This window comes from Cuculus canorus, chromosome Z, assembly GCF_017976375.1.
Source record: "Cuculus canorus isolate bCucCan1 chromosome Z, bCucCan1.pri, whole genome shotgun sequence".
NCBI lineage: Eukaryota > Metazoa > Chordata > Aves > Cuculiformes > Cuculidae > Cuculus > Cuculus canorus.
Genome location: NC_071441.1, coordinates 23,100,649 through 23,123,192, shown reverse-complemented (window position 1 = coordinate 23,123,192; position 22,544 = coordinate 23,100,649). Strand labels below are relative to the sequence as shown.

The following is a 22,544-nucleotide window of genomic DNA, read 5'->3' as shown; positions in this document are numbered from 1 at the left end:
AGGCCTCCACTCCGTGATGCTGTTGAAAGCAGCATGCTCTTCAATGGCTTTTTGTACAAAATACAGTGGCACTCAGTTACAGTAGCACTTTGTAGTTTCCCTGGCTGCTTTGGGAAATAAAAGCATTTAGAAATGGTTAACAATTAAATATTGAAGCCTTTATTTACAAAGCAGAGTCCACTTACATGATCACTGGAAGTTAAAACTTGGCACATAAAGTTTAGTTTGCAGCAATATACCTAAGATTTTTGAGTACGGCAATCTCCTCCCACACCCCAAAGGTAAAAAACATGCAAGTAGTTACAAACCAAAATGCTAAAATGGCTTGCAGAGTTCTGCATGTGTGTAATGAGTATGTACCTGGGCAATGAAATGGAAGGCGTTATAATAGCTTTCAAATCTTGAGGGCAGTAGCTCAAATTAAACCTGAAAGATCAATAGCGCATGGCTCCCAGAATGAAAATGTCCTTGGTAGATGGTCATTATATTTGACCTCCACAGATCTGGTGTTTCGGCAATCTCTAGCATTTCACAGCAGACTGCAGTTAAGGGGGGAGACCAACATGGCCATGCAGCTAGATGCTCAGCCAAGGGCGTTCTCATTCAGTTTCCAAATACAGACAGTTAATGCACACTAGAATTTGCATATTCCTACATACAGCCACTCATGAAATGTACTTTATTGCCTTAAGAAACAACTTCCACTTTCACCCTCAAAAGCACTTCTGTAAAGATGTTAACAAAGCTGTTACAAACCAGTCCAGCCCCAGCAGTTTAACTGGTGATAGTTGTGATGGCCATGGTGCTCCTTCTGCTGCAGGTTCCTGAAGGATAAGACAACTACCACCACCCCTGGTTATATGTGCTTGCTTCACTACTGTGTTTTCAGAGTACGCAGGATAACAGCTGGCTGACTTTACTAGACCAAAAAAAATCCAACTTTTTTTTTGTCCTAAATAAGCAGAGATTTAAGTTTACGTGACCTAATACACCACCAGAAAGCAGTCAAACGTGAGTGAAGAATGGAGTCCTGCAAACGCACGAGACACTTTTATTTCAATAAAGCAAGGACTTGCGGAATCTGCAGCCAGAGGACCTGAACAGAGAATTTGTCAAGTACATTGTATGCAAGCTATCAGAGCTGTCTGTCTTTTACACCAAGCAGAACTTGGCTTTTCTTGAGAACTAGCTGAAGCTTTCAAAAGAAAAACCAGTTACTGCTACTAGCTTTGTTAAACAGCAAAGATTTCCACTAAAATCCTCTGAATCCCTGATGACTGATGCTGATTGCCAACATGAGCCAGCAATGTGCACTCACAGCCCAGAAGGCCAACTCTATCCTGGGCTGCATCAAAAGAAGTGTGGCCAGCAGGGCGAGGGAGTTGATTCTGCCCCTCTATTCCACTCCTGTGAGATGGCACCTGGAGTACTGTGTCCAATTTTGGAATCCTCAACACGAGGAGGATGTCAAACTCTTGGAATGGGTCCAGAGGAGGGCTACAAAGATGATCAGAGAGCTGGAGCACCTTCCATAAAAGGACAGGCTGAGAGGGTTGGGGTTGTTTGGCCTGGAGAAGAGAAGGCTCCAAGGAGACCTTTTAGCAACCTTCCAGTACCTGAAGGGGCTACAGGAAAGCTGGGGAGAGACTGTTTACAAAGGCTTGTAGTGATAGGATGAGGGGGAGTGGGTATAAACTGGAGAGGGGCAGATTTAGACTAGACATAAGGAAGAATTTCTTTACCATGAGGGTGTGAGGCACAGGCACAGGTTGCCCAGGGAAGTTGTGGCTGCCCCATTCCTGGAGGTGTTCAAGGCCAGGTTGGATGGGGCCTTGGGCAGCCTGATCCAGTGGGATGTCCCTGCCCATGGCAGGGGGTTGGAACTGGATAATCTTTAAGGTCCCTTTCAACTCAAACCATTCTATGATTCTATGACTTTCAAAAAGCAAGGCGCTAAATAAGTATATTCTACCTTGTCAGAGTTTCAACTTCACATCAGACTAGCAAGTACAAATTTGTCATGCTTTAATAAAAACTAACAACACTTAAAATAACAGAATGATATTTAAAAAAGAATTGCACAATGAACTCCACTTTAGGAACATTTAAAACTGCAAGCAGTGTAAACAGTTAACAAAGTCATTTGAAAAGCACGCTACAATTCAGTAATTGGTGAAATGGTGAAATGTAGTTTACTCTTCATGGAATCAGCCCTCAGAGTCAGAACACAAGGACAGCAGTAGCTCACAAATGCAAACACTCCTGTCTGCAGGAAAGAGCTTTGAAGTTAATAACCACTCTCAGCTTCTCTCTCAGAAAGTAATCTCCTCCCCACAAATTCAGTGCTACCCACCCTTGTCGAGAAATGACAACTGCCAGAGTTTTCAAGGTAAAATGGCCAAAGCCCATATTATCATCCTTTGAGGTTAACAGAGCCTTAGATGCACAGAACTTCTCAAAATTAAGGCTGTTTTTGCAAGGTATTGTCTCTTTAAAGTCCATAGTCTTCAAACTGCTATATTGTTGCTGAAGTGTATTAAAAATGCAACTAATTAAAATTAAGTAGATGTCTGAGCATATTTTCCCATTGTAACTTATCTTTTAAAAATCATACCTACTTAGAAAAGCACACCTGAAAGACTTCAGGTGCAAAGGGCTCATTCCACCTCAGGGGAGAGAACTAAAAGCTTAACCCAAAACCCAGCAGAACGATGAAACTCAAGCTGTTTGCTGGCCGTGACAGCCAGAGCAACAGATTCAATACGGTAGTTCGTTGAATTCATTCAATGTCAGTTTCAGTTGAAAATCCCAGGATCCACATAAGGATATGCAAGAAACTCCCCTAGTTTATTGCCTTCCGCATCATAATGGAGCATCCGAAAACAAACATCACAGAAAAAACAAGGGTCCTCTGGTGCCAGACTGTCTTTGTTGGTTACCCACCTGCAGGTTACAAAGTACAAACAAAATACAAATGTTTTCCATGTGAATCCAACGCATTTGTGACAAACACTTCAACATTTTACTCAGAGTTGAGGATAATAGCAAGAAACATCAGCAATTATGTTATGTTGGTACCAGGTACCACTTCTGTTGCATATTCCCCACCCCAGGCGCACAGCTTTTTTCTGAACTCCACACCCATCAGTGTCTTATCCCAGCTCCTACAACAGCATTTCCTGAGGAACTCCTTGGGAAACCTGTGTACCTGTTACAATGCCTAACCAAATAAAAAAAAAAAAAAAAGTACATTAATAGGAATCTTCTATCTTATCCCCCGTGGCCACTTAAGTCATCAAAGATAAACATTTTCCTTTAAAGTAAGAAACTGATAGAGAGCAGACGTGATTGACCCAAACTACTCTGAGTAACAGCCAAATCCATTTACAAGTCTAAAAGAAGGGCCTGGAACGTGCAGACAAGACAAGGAGAGGATTGCTGCACGCTCCAGCAAGCAGTGAAGTTAACCTGAACATAGCTGCCAGCACGAGGGCCAGCCATGTCACCAAGCAATTAATTTACAGTAGCACTCAGAGGCTGTGACGGCTCAGGGCCTCTAGTGATTAAAGATGCTATCTGCACAGATTAGAACATGCGAGACAGCCTGCCAAAGCAGCTCTGCTATCCATGGTTTAGCATCTCCCCACTTAAGCTTAGTGCCTAATCCTGGTTTTAATTTAATGCATTTACATCACCTCGGGTAATGCCCTTCCCATCCCATCTTTCCCCCACACTGACCCTTTGGCTCCACCTCCCCTTATGGCCAAATGCCTCACAGATTATAGCCACTTGCGAAGGCATCATAGGGGCTCTGCTAGGAACACTAGGATGGGCTCCTATCACAAGGGGAATTGGCTCTTTGCCTGATTCCAAGGAAGTCTAAGGCCAAGCAAGCAAGATAACAAGGACACAGCTGTTGTGTAAAACCCAGGCTGAGCGTGTAAGCTGCCCTGGCGGGGAAGAAAGGCAGTGGGTATTTTTATAAATAAATTGTTCTGATCTATGAATTCAGGGAGCCTAGTCTAGTTTGTAGAACTTCTTTAGAGAAATTTCTACTCTGTCCACTGAAAAGCTTTCCTATGTCTAAGTACGCGGGACTAAAGAGTTTAAAGACCACTCAACTCACACTCTGCTCTCTTAACAGGAGAAAATCTGTGCATCACAAGTTCTTTCAAGTATAAGTGCACAGCACAGCGTTCTCAGGTAGAAGTTAGGAGATTACCTGCAGAGAAAGCCGCAAGCCTTTTAAAAATCACTAGATTGGACAGATCCATACTTGCTCTTAGATGCTACATTTAATGAAAGTTCTGTAAGACTTCTGGCAAAGGACTTTGAATCACATGTCTAGTCATAGGCATTTCTCCCAAAAAAGAAAATTTTCAAAAGTAATTAACTGAGAATTGAGCTCTATGTATGCAAAAGAACGTGTGCCAAATAATTAATCTCTTCATCATTTCAGTTCTTTTGATACCCTGAAACATAATCTCTAAAAGAACACTACCTGCCATGGGCCTTTTCCTAGATAGGGAGAAGAAAACTGCCTGAAGAGTAAGATGTCCAAGCATTTGCATGAAGATTATTCACTCATCTTATGAAATTCACACTGGGCTTCAATTTAGTTTTAAGTTAATAGCAGCACCTAGAAAGACTTAACTTAAGAAGACAACTTTAGAATGATGTAGCGTACCTGGCCGTATACATTTTGCACACAAAGCATTTTCTGGTACATAACCAGTGTTTCTTGATTAGCAACGGATAGAGGGTCCTGTCCAGGCAGTCATCATGGTGAATTAGCCTTGAGAAAAACAGATAAATATATGAAATACAATACAGACTTGGTTATACTGGCATCTATCCGAACATAAGCAAGGACACTGAAATTAAGGCACGATTTAAATCCTTGTATAAACTAGGAGTTTACTGTGTAAACTAGACTTCTGCTTAGCATTTCTTAAGGCAGATGAAGACCCGGAGACAAACTGCTAGTTGCAATATCCATGGATTTTATATGGTCAGGAGTAAATTCAGTTTGTGTAGTAACTCAGAACTTTCTTCATGCTATCTACTTTAGATGGCCTTTTCAAATCTTTTATCTCCTACATAGACTAACACCACCAGGTTAATGTTTAGAGACTCATAATCCTGAGATCACTTGCTTGTAACATCTATGACGTTCTTTCGCACAGTATAATCTAAAGTTAATCTAACAAATATTCAGTATTTTATGTCTAATGTTTGTCCACAGAAGGCTTGCTTTCAACAGCCTAAGTACTCCCAACAAAAGAGTGGTGACCTACCTTATATCTGTAACAATAATGATGTGTTCACAGTTCCCTTGGTGGCAGAAAAGGTAAGGAAACCCAATTTTCAAGGTCAAATCATTAAATGTGTAGTCCTCCATTTTAACAGACTGCAGATTTCCGTAGCCTCTGTCATGAGATTCTGACCACTCAATAATCGTTCTGAAAAAAGAAAGATCATCAGCATAGCAACGCTATGAACTGTGAATGCACAGAACGGGAAGACCCTGGAGGACATGCAAGACTCTTCACTGGGACTTAGTTAAAAAGATGGAAATCAAAACAGCTCGTAATATTTTGTAGTAATTTAAGATCATTTCACAGCAATCCCACAGCTCCACAGAACTGTGCACAATTCTTGCAGAACATCAGCCTTTAAATCCTCACCAGGAAACTTCCCGAGGAGTTCTAGTCACAGTGTATGCTCTTGACAGCACTCATCCAGGTCAGGCTGTTTGCAGCATTACACTTTTCAAGCACTTCAATGGTTCAAGTTACCAACAGGTCACTTTGACTTCACTGGTCAATAGCTTTGTTGTAAAGTTTTAAAAAGCTTTTTTTGGTTTTGCCAAGGAGAAACACAAAGCTGACAACTGCCATTACATTTCCAGAATTTAACACTGGAAGGACACTGGCCACTGCTCCAATTATTTCTTGGCTTTTCAGCACTCTCCGACATACAAGGCATTTCTTTTCCACAAAATGTGTATGTTATCACAAGCCCTTCCACAAAGATCATTGCTGCTCATTGACAGGAAGAAAAGGAGCAAATTAACTAATTTCTAAAGCCACACAACAAGTCTGGCACAACAAGAACAGCGTATCCTTACCATCCATGTTAACATCTTGATCTCCTAAATTTCACTAGCGTGTCAGCTAACTCATACTTGCTTAAAATAAACTACTGTGCATAGTTTAAATGAATGTAACTTGTGCTCAACCAGTGTGAGCTACAGCTTTCAAATAAGAGATATCTGAGACTCTTGGCAATGTCATGTCAGATTCCTTGTCCCAGCTGTTACACAGTTCCCTTGTTGACTTCACCATGAAGGCATTCAGCATATTTCCAAGACTGACCAGAAGAACTGACTTGCACAGAGCTGTGCTTGTTGTCTTTCTGATCCATCTTCTATCTCACAAGCAAGTCTTTTAGTGGCCATTGCAACTAGAGAGGGTACTTAAAAAGCCAGCAGAGACTAGCATCAGGACCCTTCCACAGCAATCCCATCCCAACAGAACTAAAAAGGATTTGCGGGGGAAAAAATGCATTAATCGCCTTTTCAGAAGGGAAGTGAATGGAAGGAATAAGAACAAGTAAAGTTAATCTTCTATGTAAAAATGAATTCATACAAAAAAAAAATAGCATGAAAAGTCCATTCTAGCTTCATATATTAAACATTCCAGTCTTAGAAACACCACCAATCATAAATAAAAAAAAATAAATTTCCTAACTCTTAAGGTTCCTTAATCATCATCTATAAACACTGTACCTGCTCAGATCTCTGCACTCTGAGTATCTTCTATCGTTATAAAAAATGCCTTCAAAATAAAAGAAAGCAGATTTGTAGAGATCCTGAAAGAGAGAGTAAGTCTGCATTAGTGTTATGAAAGATTAAACACCTTAAACAATGTGTTGCAAAACAAGCACTTTAGGTATCTGAATTATATCAAAAGACCCCATTCTACAGGTTTCTAAGAAAAGTTTTGGATTGGTGTTAGCTGCTGATGTGACAACTTGGCACGAGAAACAAAGAACAAGAAGGCCTTCTACGGATATGTCAATCAAAAGAGGAAGGTTAAAGAAAGCGTACTCCCACTGATGAACAAAAATGGTGGCCTTGTATCAACAGACAAGGAGAAGGCTGAGATACTCAACAACTTTTTTGCCTCAGTCTTCACTGACAACTGCTTTCCACACCTCTCCTGGGCCACTGGACAGCAAGGAGTAAAGCCCCTCCCACTGTAGGTGAGGATCAGGTTCATGACCAGCTGAGGAACCTGAACATATATAAGTCTATGGGACTTGATAAGACGCATCCCAGAGTCATGAGGGAATTGGCCGATGTGGTTGCCAAGCCACTCTCCATGACATCTGAAGAATCACGGCAGGAACCAGAAGTCAACATTGTGCCCATTTTTAAAAAGGGAAGAAAGAGGACCCTGGGTAAAATCAACCTAACTGAGTGGTGCAGTTTCACACCGCAAGGACGGGATGTCATCCAGCAGGACCTGGACAAGCTGGAGAAATGGGCCTGCATGAATCTCATGAGGTTCAACAAGGCCAAATGACAGGTCTTACACATGAGAAGGTCTGGACATCAGAAAAAAAATTTTCATAGAAAGGGTCATTGGGAACTGGAACAAGCTGCCCAAAGAGGTGGTGGAGTCACCATCCCCGGAGGTATTTAAAAGATGGGTGAATGAGATGCTCAGGGGCATGGTTTAGTGATTAATAGGAGTGGTTGGACTCGATGACCTTGGAAGTCTTTTCCAACCTGGTGACAACTAGGCTCTCTGGATCCCCAGACCAGTCTTATGTGTCTTTATCAACAGAATGTCACAAATGAATGTACATTTGTGCCCAGAAGCCTGTTTGAGTTACTAACTCTAAGGTCTCAAAAGACAGGAAATTCAGATAGTGGGGCCAGAGATGGGACTCACGACTGGTGATGACCTGCACAAAGGCACAGCAATGTTTTACATTCAAACAATTTATTTCAGCTCCGTTATTGCCAGCCTCCCTGGCTCTCCAACCACAAAGTGTCAGTACTGCCGTCCTCGTGCTCTGGCAACTCCTTACCAACTGCTGTTGGTCACAGCACTTCTGAATTCATCAGTTCTTTAAAGCTGGTCCATAATTCAGAAAACAGCTGTTTGTCATAGTGAACAGAAGGCCAAAGGAGCCACCATTATAAACTTCTCGGGAATTTCAGTCAAGGTACTTCCTGATTAATGCTGGCCAGAAGTATGACTCAAGACATTCCTTCCTCACAGATTTTGCATTATCCTTCAGGTTGCAAGGAGGGATACCATACTATATTTCTTCAGGGAATGCCAACAGTAGTAGTTACCACATAAAAGATATCGGGTCCTTACTAAAAGTATCTGTATCTGTGGAATAAAATTCTTCAATATTGTCCAGTTCTCTTAAACATCCTCCTGATGTTGGTTTGACTACAGTGGCTGTTTACAAAAAATCCAAATCAAACCAAAAAAAGGCACAGAATAGAATAGAACAGAATAGTTCAGTTGGAGGGGACCTACTACTAACAATCATTTAGTCCAACTGTCTGACCACTGCACGGCTCATGAACAGTTAAAGGATGTTATTAAGGGCATTGTCCAAACACCCCTTGAACACTTAAAGTCTTGGGGCATCCACCACCTCACTAGGAAGCCTGTTCCAGTGTTTGGCCATCCTCTTGGTTTAGTGGTTAATTAAAGAATTAAAGCATTAAAGAAATGCTTCCCCATCTCTACTCTAAACCTCCCCTGGCACAGCTTTGAACCATTCCCACACATCCTATCACTGGATCCCAGGAGAAGACAATCAGCATCTCTCCTTCCATATACATGTCCTTCCACATGTTCCACAGAGGACATTGTTGCTGTCCTCTGGACATACTCAAGGACCCGGACACCCTTCTTAATATGTGGGGCCTGGAACTACATCCAGTAAGGTGACACCAACACTGAACACAGCAGGTTAGTCACTTTTCTTAACCAGGCAGTTACACCGTGTTTGATGCACTGCAGGACGTGGTTTGCCTTGTTGGCTGCCAGGTCATGCTGCTGGCTCATGCTGATCTTTGTCAACCAGCAGCCCCAAATCCCTTTCTGCAGGGCTGCTCTCCAGACCCTCCTCTTCCAATTTAGAGTGGTGTCTGCAGTCACTCTGACCCAGGTGCACAATATGGCATTTGGACTTGGTAAATTTCATGCCATTAATTATTGCTCAATTAAGAAAAAACAAAGAATAAAATTACAAAACCCAAAAGAAGCAGCAACTAAGAAGAAGTTAGGTCTATCTAAGCCAATAAAATCCCAAAACTTTCCCTCACTAAGATACTCACAAGCTACACTTATTTACTTAACAAATGAGAGTAGCAACCTGATTCTCTCACTCAGCTTGTGTACTCAAACTGCACCTCAACAGAACGGAAAGCTGCCTTACGGGGGAGCATTAGCATTACTGTACAGGCTGAGGCTACTTATACAGCCTCTTTACTGCAGACTTTAAGAGCACAATTCTGATATAAATCAGTTTCTAAGATCCTTACAACAGTCAGAAGCTATTTTCTCTATTTAGCAAAGCTAACATACTTCTGGGAGGTCACGGTGCCACTGCCTTTCTAGTCTGAAAGGAAGAAAATTCTACCCCACTGATGGAAGATTACCTGTCTGCTGAAGCAACATGTGAATTTCATCGTGAAGATGTACCACACAGTGAGTCTACTTCAGTGCAAGTTGTAAATTCACAATCATGCTTGAGGAAACAAACAAATGGAATGAATGCACACTACTCATTAACAATTCCAGGTGGGAGGCAAGGCAGTAGCTTCAGGAGTTCATGGAGGCTATGGAGTCTCCAACACTGGAGATATCCAAAAGCTATCTGGACATAAGCGGCCTTGCTTGAGCAAGGGGTCTGGACCAGATCACCTCCAGAGGTCTCTTTTGACCTCAATCACTCTGTGTGATGATACATATTATGTGAGATATAATGTATTATCAAAATGATGCAATTCCAGTATTTTCAATTAAGTGTGTGGCAGGGGAGATTTAGATTGGATATTATGAAAAATTTCTTTACTGAAAGAATGGTGAAGCATTGGAACAGGCTGCCCAGGGAATTGGGGGAGTCACTGTCCCTGGTTGTGTTCAAACATGGACAGACGTGGCTTTTTGGACATGTTTTAGTAGGCATGGTCGTGTTGGGCTGATGGTTCAACTAAATGATCTTCAAGGTCTTTTCCAACCTTAATGATTCTATGATTCTACTTTTTGTTTATTGACTGCTTTTGCACATCCCCAGAGAACACCTGGCAATTGTGGGAAAGTGGAATAATCTTCATTCATAGCTTTGATCAGCATCCAGCTGCAAACTCCAAAGCATCTAAGTTCAAAGAGGGGTAGTTTACACTTAGCTTCCTATTACCTCTGGTGTTTTAGAATAAAGCTCAAAGTAAATCAGCCCACAGGGATCCATCTATGCAAAAACTCACTGCCAGTGTTACTACTTCCCAGTGGTCACATTAGCTGTATTTGTCTTAACATTGCAGAAAACAAGTTAGCTTGGTAATGCCACCAGGAAGTATTTACTTGCAGTGCAGCCCACAGGACCAACAGAGGCAGAACCTCTGTTCTGCCTAGTTTAGCACTAAAAAAAAAAAAAAATCCAAAAAAAAAGGCAAACTCTGTCTTCCTCTCTCCTGTATGTTTTTGAAGCTCTGACACATGAAGAGGGTTTCAAATAGAAGGTTTTACCTTGCTGATGTGGTCCGGTGCTTGATCTGGCTGATTGCTGAACTCACCACCTATCTGAAGGTCACTGACACAGGAAATTGAGTCTCTCAGCTCGGTAAGCTCCTGGCTGCCCAGTACAAGGACTGTTTGATAGGGCTTATGATCCTTATGCTACAAAGAAAAACGCTTGTCAGCATCAGTACTGCTCTTCAGTTAACAGCTTGAGGTCATTAATGGCAGCATATGGCCCATCACCTTGCTGACCAAGATTTTAAACAGCATCTTGCATCAGCTTCTCCTAAAGCTGCCATTTATTGATTTTATTCAGAAACTCAAAGGTCACATTCCCCAATGGAAAGTGCCCAGAATACAGAAAATCAAGGCACACATCTCAAATCCAGAAAGAGTACCGTACTTCTCATGTATTTAGTTGCAGATTTTGAGCTTTATGTGAAATCAATTAGCTGCTGAGTAATCACTGCAAAAAAAAATCCCTCCATAAAATAGTAACAGAATGAAAGACAAATTCTGAAAAGGCTTTAAGAAGTTAAAACAGGTGAAGGGTTTACCACACTTCCTCAATGGAGTCACTGATTTTAACTGCTAGGGAAGGCAAGATATTACCCGAGCAGGGACGAAACATAAGAATACATCCTAGAAAATTTAGTACAAACCTTCTGAAATATGACAGGATAGAAGACGTTCAGAGTTAAAAGTAGTTCTCCCTCCTCAACTAGATCTGTTGGATTGTCTGGCCTCCTTCCAATTGCATGTGACTCCTGGAGAAATATAGATATATATATTATATTGGCAACCACTTATATATTATAGCCTCTGGATAAAAGTCTCCTCCTTTTTCAACAAATCAAGAGAGTATACTGGCTACACAAACACCTTGCCCCATCAACACCAAGTGTCCACAGAATGGTTTAGGTTGGAAAGGACCTTAAATAAGTTCCAACCCCTCTGCCATGGGCAGGGACACCTTCCACTACATGAGGTTGCTCAAAGTGCCATCCAACCTGGCCTTGAACACCTCCCGGGATAGGGTATCCATGACTTTCCTGGGCAACCTGTGCCAGTGCCTCACCACCCTCACAGTATAAAACTTCTCCCTAATCTCTAATCTAAATCTACCCTCTTTCCACTTAAATCTACCACCCCTCACCTTATCACTATACTCCCTGATAAATAGCCCCTCTCCAGCTTTCCTGTAGACCCCCTTTAAGTATTCAAAGGCTGTTATAGGGTCTGCCCCAAGCCTCCTCTTCCCTCAGCCAGATGATCTTCAGGTTTAAATAACAGGTGCATGTACTGCTGTGAGAGGTCAGTTCACAGATACTTGTGTTCTACACCATGCATCTCCCATCCTCATGTGACACATTCTAAATTCACATTTTTCATTGCTTTCATCCTTCTCACATTCAAGGTCACTGCGGCCACAGCAAACTCTGACACACAAACCAGCTACCACAGGTTGGTTAAAGTATGCAGTTACTGACCATGTGCTTGTTCTTCAGAAACAGAAAAAAGATACCTCTAATTGGAATGAAGATTTCTGTTGCCAGTATTTTCTCACATATGCCCTAGCCTACGCGCCCAACACTACTGTTGCATCTGAGCTGATGCATAATGATTACATCATATCACCATCGTATGACTGGGCCTCTGGACAGTTAAAACAAGATCACTCATGACAGTCCAAGAAATCCCAAAATGAAAATACTTTTAACAGTCACAACTGAAGCTCTTTCCTTACTACGCCTCCATCCCCAACTTTTACATTCCTCTTTAAGCCCTACAGAAACCAGCTTACAGTCATGTACTCATTAAAGCTTAGATGCTAACACAGGACTCCAAAAGCAAAGACATCGTGCATTTCGTCTGGTTCTACCATAAGTTCACACAACGGTGAGTACACTTAATCCCCTACACAATGCTTTCCTGGAAACCAAATATAAGCAGTCACACAGGACTAATGAGCTGGAGTTTCTTCTTACTACATTTAGTACTAACAGACTGTAAGAGTGGAGCTCCTGTCCTATCTTTCTATTGAATGTCTTTATCTTAATCATTGCCTCCAAATTCTTAACTGTAAATATTTACAGCGTACAGAGATTCATAGCAATATAAAAACCAGCAACCAGATGTCGGATTTCGGCTGTGTGGAACAATCTTGAGATCCTATGAGATGAACTTACCATTTCATAAGCAAGCGTTTCTTGTCTGCAAGCCCGATCCACAATAATGGTTTCTTCTCTCCTCTCTAATGCCTTCTTTCGAATTCTGAAGGGCAAGAACACATGACAAAATTTCATTCAACAACTTCCATGCAGAATATTCAGGTATATTTTTAATGAACACAAGCTACTACAGCATAGCTTCCGTAGAAAAGGATTTGAGGCTTAGTATGACAGAGTAACTTACAATATTCTTTTCTCCTGACTCCCATAAAACCTGGTAGCACACAGGCCAGCCCATGGATTTCACCTTGTGAAACTCCGTCACTGTTGAGGAAGGTGCTTCAACCACTGCTCTCACTTCAGAGAAATTCAAATCATGTTCAAGGAAAAAACCAGAGAAAACCCACAAATATTCTTAACCCCATGACACAGATACTTTTCTAAACAAACTTCAGTATTGCCTCTGAAGGAGTATTATACATAGAATACCTACTATAATACTTACATTTAACCACTGGACAAACACCAAACCCTTTCTAACTTCCAGGACAAGTCTATTTACCCTCCAGACCTTCCTGAAGGTTTTCAGTAACATTCAAACTTAACACTGATCACAACCTTAACATACTTCTTTACATCAGTACTGTGCAAACTGAAATTCAAGTACAGCAAATGCCTGAACTGGCCAAGTACAAGTTCAAAGTTCACTAACTGATAGAAACTTAACATATATGAGTAGTGCTCAAACTCAGAAATGCACCAGTAGTGTCAATGAATTCTATAGAGAGCAGGTTCACATGCAGAGGTATCTGGTTCCAGCTTCAGTACTTGCACTCTGGCTGTTACAGTACAACTGTGGATTGCTAGAGTAAGAGCTACAGACTTCACAAGGCTTTGGAGAAACCTCCCACATATGATTACCAGACATCCCCACTGCACTAGTTAGTAAGTACCTAAGTCCAGAAATCCTAAGTTCTTCCAGTATGACACATGGCATATTCTGTATATATTAATAAAAACCTCCTAAGTAACATTCAAGCAGAAGGCTCATAGCAATTATCCTATCATAAACGGGTGTTTCTGCCCTTATGAGTATTTCTGGACACTGCTCCAGTAAGTACAAGAAGTCCTGGAAAGTGAACAAGCAGCCAGTCATGCTTTTGTGTTTGTTTTCCACCTGACCCCAAAACAGGGTATTGTGAATGTCCCCTGATGACCTACCGAAGAGTTAGCAGACTGGTGTCTTCAGGGATAACATCTGGGTCCTCTTCTTTATCAGAAGACATTAACGCATCAATGCTACAATAATAAATGAAACAATTATTACATATTTTTTCAGAGTTATTTCATAATGAAAATCAGTTAAGCTATTCTTAAAAGGAACACAGCAAAATGTGAATAAACAAGACAGCTTGTACAGCCTAAATCAGGGCAAAAGGGCAGTACAGTTGTTACGATAAAGAACAAGAAGACAGAGTCTCCTGGAGTTTATATTTGACTTTCACAAAGATTGGGTAAATTTTATCTTTATTTTGCATTCCGCCTAATGGAGCATAACTGCCTAGAGAGGTTTAACAAACCCCGTTCAAAATACATGCACAATACTTTTTATGAAATAAAAATGCCTCTAGACCTCTCCAAATCTAATCCACCTATTCAGATTTTCTGATGATATATGACAAAACAGATTAAACTAAAAGGAATCATCAGCCTCAGCCTGTACAGTAATGCTAATGCTCCCCCGTAAGGCACAAGCATAGGCAAGCCAGCACATCTACGAGAGCCCTCATTGCTGTATAAGTGTCATTAATTTATGACACTTTTCTTCCAGTGGGAATAAGATGATATTTCTGCCAGAAGTGACAGGTCCATTCTTTTTATTCTCACTCATTTTGTGTTTGCACAGAACCTAAAGCATAGCCAACCACAGTCTTTTGCCTGTAGTACAAATGACTGCAGGATGTGGGAAGGAAAAGTGAAACTGCTTCTGGCCGCAGCAATGATTTAAACTGATCACATAAATGTTATGCTTTTGTAACATAAATGATGATGGAATTTCTCATAAACATGCCACAGAAAAAAAGAATCCTGTGCAGCCTGAATCCCAGCAAACTCTAGTGCAAAGCCATCTCTTCATGGGATAAACAAACCACTGGTGAAATCCAGGAAAATTTTTGGAGTGTACTGTTTATTCTCAATATAATTTAATATATGATTATATTATTTTTCATTATAATCTTATAATGTTCTTCATCTTATAATGTTCCTAAGCTAGGTAATACTATCACTGCAGCCATGAATAAGCCTTTAGAGTGGTGCTACATAGTAATATTAGAGTAATTGTGAAAGAAAAGTATGGAATCAACATTTATTAGCTGAAAATAAAGTAAAAGAGACAAAACTTTGGTTGTGGGTAGATGACCTAGTGCTGATGGCCTAATAAAATTACTCTGTATTGAAGATAATTATGAGTCAGCAGTGTGTTATCTTGGCCTGTATCAGAAACAGCATGGCCAGCAGGACCAAGAAAGTGACTGTGCCCCTTCGTAGCCGGCATCAGTGAGGCCGCACCTCAAATACTGTGTTCAGGTTTAGGCCTCTCACTACAGGAAGGACACTGGGGTCCTGGAGTGTGTCCAGAGAAGAGCAACAAAGCTGGTGAAGGGGCTGGAGAACAAGTAAGGAACAGCTGAGGGAACTGGGGTTGTTTAGTCTGGAGAAAAGGATTCTGAGGGGAGATCTTATCACTCTCAGAACTACCTGAAAGGAGGTTGTAGTGAGGTGGGGTGAGTGTCAGACTTTTTTCCCCAACTGCCAGGCAATAGGATGAGAGGGAATGGCCTCAGGTTGCACCATGGGAGGTTCAGACTAGACATCAGGAAAAATCTCTTCACTGGAAGAGTTAACGGGCACTGGAACAGGCTGCCAAGGAGGTGGTTGAGTCCCCATCCATGGGGGTATTTAAAACACAGGCAGATAAAGTGCTCATGGATATGGTTTAGTAGTGGACAGGTACAGTTGGGCTCAATGATCTCAAAGGTTTTTTCCAGCCAAGTGGTTCTAATTCAACTGGTGTTCAGTTAAGTTTCTTGCCATCTAGCAGTACGTAAAGTACATTTAAGTTTCCCATCCTATAGCTTTCATCCCAAACAGAAAATCGTTCTTTTTAAGAAAAGGAGATTCCATCAGAAGCACCATTTTAAAAGAAATTATATAGTAAACAGTTATATCCTCTTGAAAACCAAATCAACTTTATCCTTGGATTCCCACTTGAGGAAGCAGAAGCAGAGATAACTGAGTGAGCCCTGTATCAAGTGCAGACTGAATCACTGCTGATGAACAGTAATTTAACATAAAGGAGGAGAACACCACTTTGTAGAAGACAGAGCAAGCATTAGCATTTTAGGCAGGGCTGTTCTCCATTCAGCATAGACAAATGTTATGCATAGCTCACCTAGTGAAGTAACGTACAGCCCTTGACAGGTAAAGTAATTCACCACTGACCTTTCTGTGTAATCGACATCTCACTAGCACGACTAGACTATTTATGTAAGTCTTCCTGCACATGGATCAGTGACCTTATTCACCAAAAGGTTTTAAGACCCTTGAAGACCTGCCATTTTATAGAAATGCACATACCTTGGCCTTTAAATACCAGAGGTTATTTGCAGACTCTGAAAACATCTATAACTTACCACTGAGAAATTTCACCTGCATCAGAGGTGACAGTTTCCCATTTCTCTTCCACACATACGTACGTCATAATTCGCCAACAATTTTTGTGCTTTCTTTCCCTTCCGTGGCTCTAAGCCAGAGATGTCTGGTTGTCATACCCATACCATGGCCACTAATGCTGCAGCAGAAAAAACCTAACATTCCCCAGAAAGCAGATCCAAGCAAAGTGTAAACTAGCAGGCATGTAAACCACTTCCTCTTTTTCCTTGTAAGAACAGAAAAGTAGCTAGTGCAAAGAGAAACTGCCACTGAATTGCTCACAAGTTCTTTGGACCCTTGTGAGCCTAGGTACTGCCTTCTCTCAATCCTGGAAAGTCAGAAACTCTCAGTCTCTAAAGGAACTTTACACAAAGAGTACCTTATTCAGTATTTTGAATCAGTCTAGTAATTCATTACATATGAAATTGTATTAGACACACTGAAACATTGAAAGGCTTTGCTGAAAAAGCTGAAAAAGCTTTTCCTTGAAAGGCCCTGAAAGGCCTTTTACACAGGCTATGCTGGAGCTCCTCCTGCGTAACTCCATTGCAGCCAGAGGAACCATACCACCAGTACTTGGTCTGTGGTCATCATGAAACCAAGCTTTGTAAATGCAAAGTATATGCTAATCCATCTAGAAATTAAGGATAGACAGTCAGTGTCATACACCTAACAGACAAAAGTACAGGTAATGTGAGGTTTGCATCAGGCACCCCTCACTCCTGACAGCCACAAGTGTGGGATTGCATCAAGTCCCAACATAGAATATTCCCTGCACACATGACAAACACATTGAAGGGGTAAAAAAATGGCCATAATGTTTAATGGACACTGAAGTGAACTGTTGGAGAGTGACGAGGTACAATAGTTGAAAGTCTAACTTGACAAAAGCATGCAAAGTGTTACATGCAATTTGAGTTCCCAAGAAAGACATTTTAAGGCAGCTAGGATTAAAAGGCCAAAGGCAAGTCTGTGGAAATTTGGATGTGGAAATAGACTATCAGTGAAGCCTTTAATCACCGTGAACTTACTTTCCTCAGGATATTCTGGCAGCACAAAGCTCTTTCTCAGTTTTAGAAATCGAAGATGCTTTCGTATTTTGCCTGATATTTTCATAGTAAACAGATACAGTGTTATATTACTCCTTATATTGCATATATTTAAAGGGAAGTACTTTCATCACCTTTGAGACACTAATACCACAAGACGCTAAATACTAATACGTTAAGACGCTAATGCTAGCTTAATGCAGCTTTATAACACGTCCCTAGAGATATTTACAACTACCCCTTCTAATAAAACAAGAAGGTGAATTAGGGCTGAAAGTGGAATAAGGTACCTGTAAGCCTCACTTCCACTGACCTACCTAAAATCCACATTGATTTGAGACTTTACCTGTCCTACATGTACACAACAAATCATTCAGAAGGCAAAAGAGAATAACACAACTTAGCACCTCCAACATTCAAGCACTTCAATTTCTCAAACATCAATTATGACTTCCAAGATAAACTTCTTTGCTCACAGACCACGAAGCATTCAAACAGAACTTAAAACTTTACCATCTTACCACCTTGGTTATTTAAGAGAACTACTGATTGACTCTCCTAGCCAAGGACATCACTTTACACCCGTTTAAAATCTGGTGAAAACCCAACCAATCTCTTTATAAAGATTGTCTGCATACAGGTAGCAACATTCTCACTGAGTCCAATTCAAGTGAGTGAAGAGAAAATTTTTTTCCCTACATTCTGTTTCCAGGAATGTATTACAGAAAGAATATAGGACAACAAAAAAAAAACCCCAAACCCAACCACTATACACTGAGATGCACATAGAGTTAAACAGCATTTAAAAGTTATACCACTTCTTTTCACCAGAAGATTCTAAGTCGCCCAGAATACTTGACACATACACTACGTCATTATGGATATTGAAAAACCTCATCCTGAGTCTATGAAAGTTTCTCTTAATCTATTACTATTTTAAAAATAGATACAGGAGGACTATATACTTCTTCCAATCTCTCTTCTACCCAAGGAAAACCCTCCCTAACTTGCCAGAAGTTCCTTTACAGGTAGTTAGTTCACAGTCAGAAAAACCTGTGTTTATATCCAGAGTGTGGCTCACTTCACCACACAGAAAACACTATTTATGCCAAATAACAAATGTGACCCCGAGACACCACAGAACAGCTCCTGGTGTGGTCCAGCGCTTTCTACTCTTCTCAAGGGAGGAATACAAACAGCTCAGAGCAGGCAAGTGAAAGTGATCAGAGGTAGTGATTTGAGGGTGGCCAATGCTAAGGAGAGACTCAAGAGGTTAGGACTATTAATTTAAAAGCAAAAGCAAATGGGGATTAGGGATTGGGATTTCCAGCCTGCACAGGGGAAAGGTCACACCAGGATGTGCAGGTTCATCTTCATTCTCTTGTAAAGCCAACGAGCAGCTGCTAGATGATCTGTGCTCTCCCCCTCTTAGACCGTCTGCCCTTTCTTCGTTTCCCAAATCTTTTCATTACACAGCATCACATTTTACAGCACACTGCTGCAAATGCAGACAGCAGATGAAATGTAGCGGTCATAGATTGGATAAAGCATAACAAAAAAAAAAGTACAATGGATGAAGGGGAAAATAAACAAAGAACAGAAAATCTACTTGGAATTTAAGCGAAAAAAGCAATACACAGCCCCATGCAATAGCGCCACTGCAGAGAACGAGCCATGGCACAGAAGCAGTCAGAGACTATACCTGCACTGGGAAAGCTTACAGAATACTTCCCATAGTTCCTGCCACACCAGAACACATGAACTGTTTTTAATACTAACAGCAATTTCTATTTTTGGTAAGCCCTAGTAATGGTAAAAATTTAACCTAGTTACCAGAACTATGACAACAGACGTAAAACATCGTTTTAGTTAAGCTAGCATTAGAAAAAGTGACAAGGCTTGGCAAATTTCTTCTCCGTTGGCGAGATGTAATTCAATAAATGTTGATTTATTTCTGATTAAAAATGCCCCTAAAAGTCTTGATTTCTGAATGGCTTACTAAGTTCTCACCATCACACGCAACATTCGCACAGGTACATTTTGGCTCAGACACTGAACTCCACGCTCCTGGGCTCCTATTCCTATTCTTTTTGTTTATGCCTTTTACTAGACCAACAAGTGTTCCTACTGATCTTTCTCCTTCCTCTGAGGTACCATCATCATTTAAACAAATAACAACTATCACATAACTTTGTCCAGTTAATGACTTTATCTCAAATAATGTCACTGACATCGTTTTCACTGTCATGTTTTCCCCGTAATTTGGGGGATAACCGAAAACATTTAGAACACGCTTATTATACAACACCTGTACTTTTGTATATGCATCTTGCATGTACGGCACTGACAGGAAAGCCATCAAGAGCACCTCAATTATGGCACAACTGTAGCTACATTTACCTTTGTCATCACTTTGAGACTATGTTCATTCTATTCAGTAGATCAAAGTACATTTCCTCCATCTTGTATTTGAAATAGCTGATAAATACTTTTGCACCTCTAAGGAAACGCTACCTGCAGCACAGAATATGCACAAAGCTACAAAGATAGCAGCAGAACTCTGGCACGTCTTCCTTACTGATGAGCAGACAGATCATCAACTGAGATGCTTTCTGCAGGAATTACGGGCTGAAATCAGGCTTTTTTTTACAGGTGAGAGATGATTCTCACTGTTCACGTGACCCAAAAACCTTCCAGCCTATTATATCCCGCTGCTTCAATCCCTAGATGGTTCTTTTCTTCTTTCAAGACTAGTTTGAAATTCACTGGTCCACAAATCTCAGTGAAGTTACAAGTGAAAAACAAGAGAATATTTGTTCTTTTCCAGCCCCAGTGCAACTTAGGCTGTAGCTGGTATCTTGAGCTCGGCGCTACACCTCAAAGAAGCACTTGGGCAGCTTTGGCTTCACCACCCGTGCTGAGAGAAACAGCTCTGAGAGGGGAAGCACCCAGACAAGCTCAACAGCCCACGTTTGCTCCCAGTTACCAGAACTTATCCCAATTACATTGACAAAAGCAGACGCCTGTCTCTTTTTCTCCAAGCAAGGCACGCGCTTCACTTTGCAGACGGGAGCCTCCAGAACCAGGAGCACATTCAGCCACCGTAAGTTTCGCTGAATGAGCAACACGCTGCACAGACAGGCTTAGACAGTTGGGGTTGTTCAGCCTGGAGAATCACAGATTCACAGAATAGTTTGGGTTGGAAGCGGCCTTAAAGATCATCTAGTTCCAAATGCCCCTGCCATGGGCAGGGACACCTCCCACTAGATCAGGCTGCCCAAGGCCCCATCCAACCTGGACTTGAGCACTTCCAGGAATGGGGCATCCACAAGCTCCCTGGGCAACCTGCGCCAGTGCCTCACCACTCTCATGGTGAAGAAATTCTTCCTTATATCAAGCCTAAATCTCCCCCTCTCCGGTTTATACCCATTCCCCCTCGCCCTATCACCACAAACCTTAATGAATAGTCCCTCTCCAACTTTCTTGTAGCCACTTTCAGGTACTGGAAGGTTGCTATACGATCTTCTCGGATCCTTCTCTCCTGCAGGCTAAACAAGCCCAACTCTCTCAGCCTGTCCTTGTATGGGAGGTGCTCCAGCCCTCTGATCATTTTCATGGCCCTCCTCTGGACCTGTTCTAAGTTTCACATCTTTCTTAAGCTGAGGATCCCAGAACCGGACACAATACTCCAAAGCAGGTCTCACAAGAGAGGAATGGAAGGGGACAATCACCTCTCTGGACCTCCTGGCCATGCTTCCTTTAATGCAGTCCAGGATACGGTTGGTCTGCTGGGCTGTGAGCGCACATTGCTGGCTCATGTTGATCTTATCATCAATCAGCACCTCTAAGTCCTTCTCTGCAGGGCTGCTCTCAATCACATCATCCCTCATCCTGTACTGAAATTGGGATTGTCCCAACCTAGGTGCAAGACTATATACTTGGTCTCATTGAACCTCATGAGGTTCGCACAGACTTATTTGTCAAGCTTATCCAGGTCCTTCTGGATGATATCCCTTTCTTCTGACGTGACAACTGAAGTGAAGGCCCCACAGAGACCTTATAACAACCTCCCAGTACGTGAAGGGGGCTACAAGGAAGCTGGGGAGGGAATTTTTACATGGGCAGGTACTGACACAAGGGAGAACGGCTATAAATTGGAAGGGGGAAGACTTAGATTAGACATTAGGTGGAATTTCTTTGCTATGAGAGCGGTGAGGCACTGGCACAGGTTGCCCAGGGAAGCTGTGGTTGCCCCATCCCTGGAGGTGTTCCAGGCCACGCTGGATGGGCCCTTGGGCAGCCCGATCTAGTGGGATGTCCCTGCACACGCGGGGGTTGGCACCGATGGGCCCAAGACCCGCACCCCCCGCGCTCCCAGGCCCGCAGGCCTCGATGCGGCCGCTCCCAGGCCCCCTCGTCCCGGCCGCGTCCCCGGGCACCTGCACACGGCGCTCAGCTCGGCCGCCGTCCCGGCCCCGCAGCCCAGCGCCACCGCCACCGCCGCCCCGCCCGCCGCCTCCCCCGACAGCGACAGGTCGGGCGGCCCCAGGCGCTGCCGCCACCCGCGGCCCAGGCTGCCCACGCGCAGCGCACGCGAGCACAGCTCGGTCCCCGCCGGGCCCGCCGCTGCCATCGCCACGGCCGCCCCCCCACCCCACCCCGCGCGGCGCGCGCGCGTGCGTGCGTGCGTCACCGCGCCTGGGTCGACCCACCGCCTGCCCCGCCCCCGCCCGCCGCTCCGCCTCTCTTTCACTCTGCCCGTGGTTGCGGCTTTACGCGCTCTCGGTTCCTCTGCGCTTCCTTCCCACTCCCCACCCTCCTTCTCTCTCTCC

The 22,544-nt window shown here is 42.5% G+C and overlaps 1 protein-coding gene across 3 annotated transcripts; it reads right to left on the bottom strand.

Moving 5' to 3' along the window:
- Positions 1-150: 150 nt before the first annotated feature.
- On the bottom strand, positions 151-22,356 carry SNAPC3 (small nuclear RNA activating complex polypeptide 3). 3 transcript variants are annotated; one of them, XM_054054321.1, is made up of 9 exons: positions 22,152-22,356; positions 14,171-14,248; positions 12,968-13,052; positions 11,441-11,545; positions 10,788-10,937; positions 6,791-6,873; positions 5,298-5,462; positions 4,688-4,795; positions 151-2,943 (listed from the first exon to the last, which is right to left on the bottom strand). In XM_054054321.1, the coding sequence occupies exons 1-9, from the start codon at positions 22,343-22,345 to the stop codon at positions 2,796-2,798; spliced, it is 1,116 nt and encodes a 371-aa protein (XP_053910296.1). In that variant the 5' UTR covers positions 22,346-22,356; the 3' UTR covers positions 151-2,795. The 3 variants fall into 3 exon arrangements, with proteins under 3 accessions (XP_053910296.1, XP_053910297.1, XP_053910298.1); XM_054054322.1 differs by lacking the exon at positions 22,152-22,356 and adding an exon at positions 21,168-21,860; XM_054054323.1 differs by lacking the exon at positions 22,152-22,356 and adding an exon at positions 20,718-20,878 and having other exon boundaries at positions 152-2,943.
- Positions 22,357-22,544: the final 188 nt, after the last annotated feature.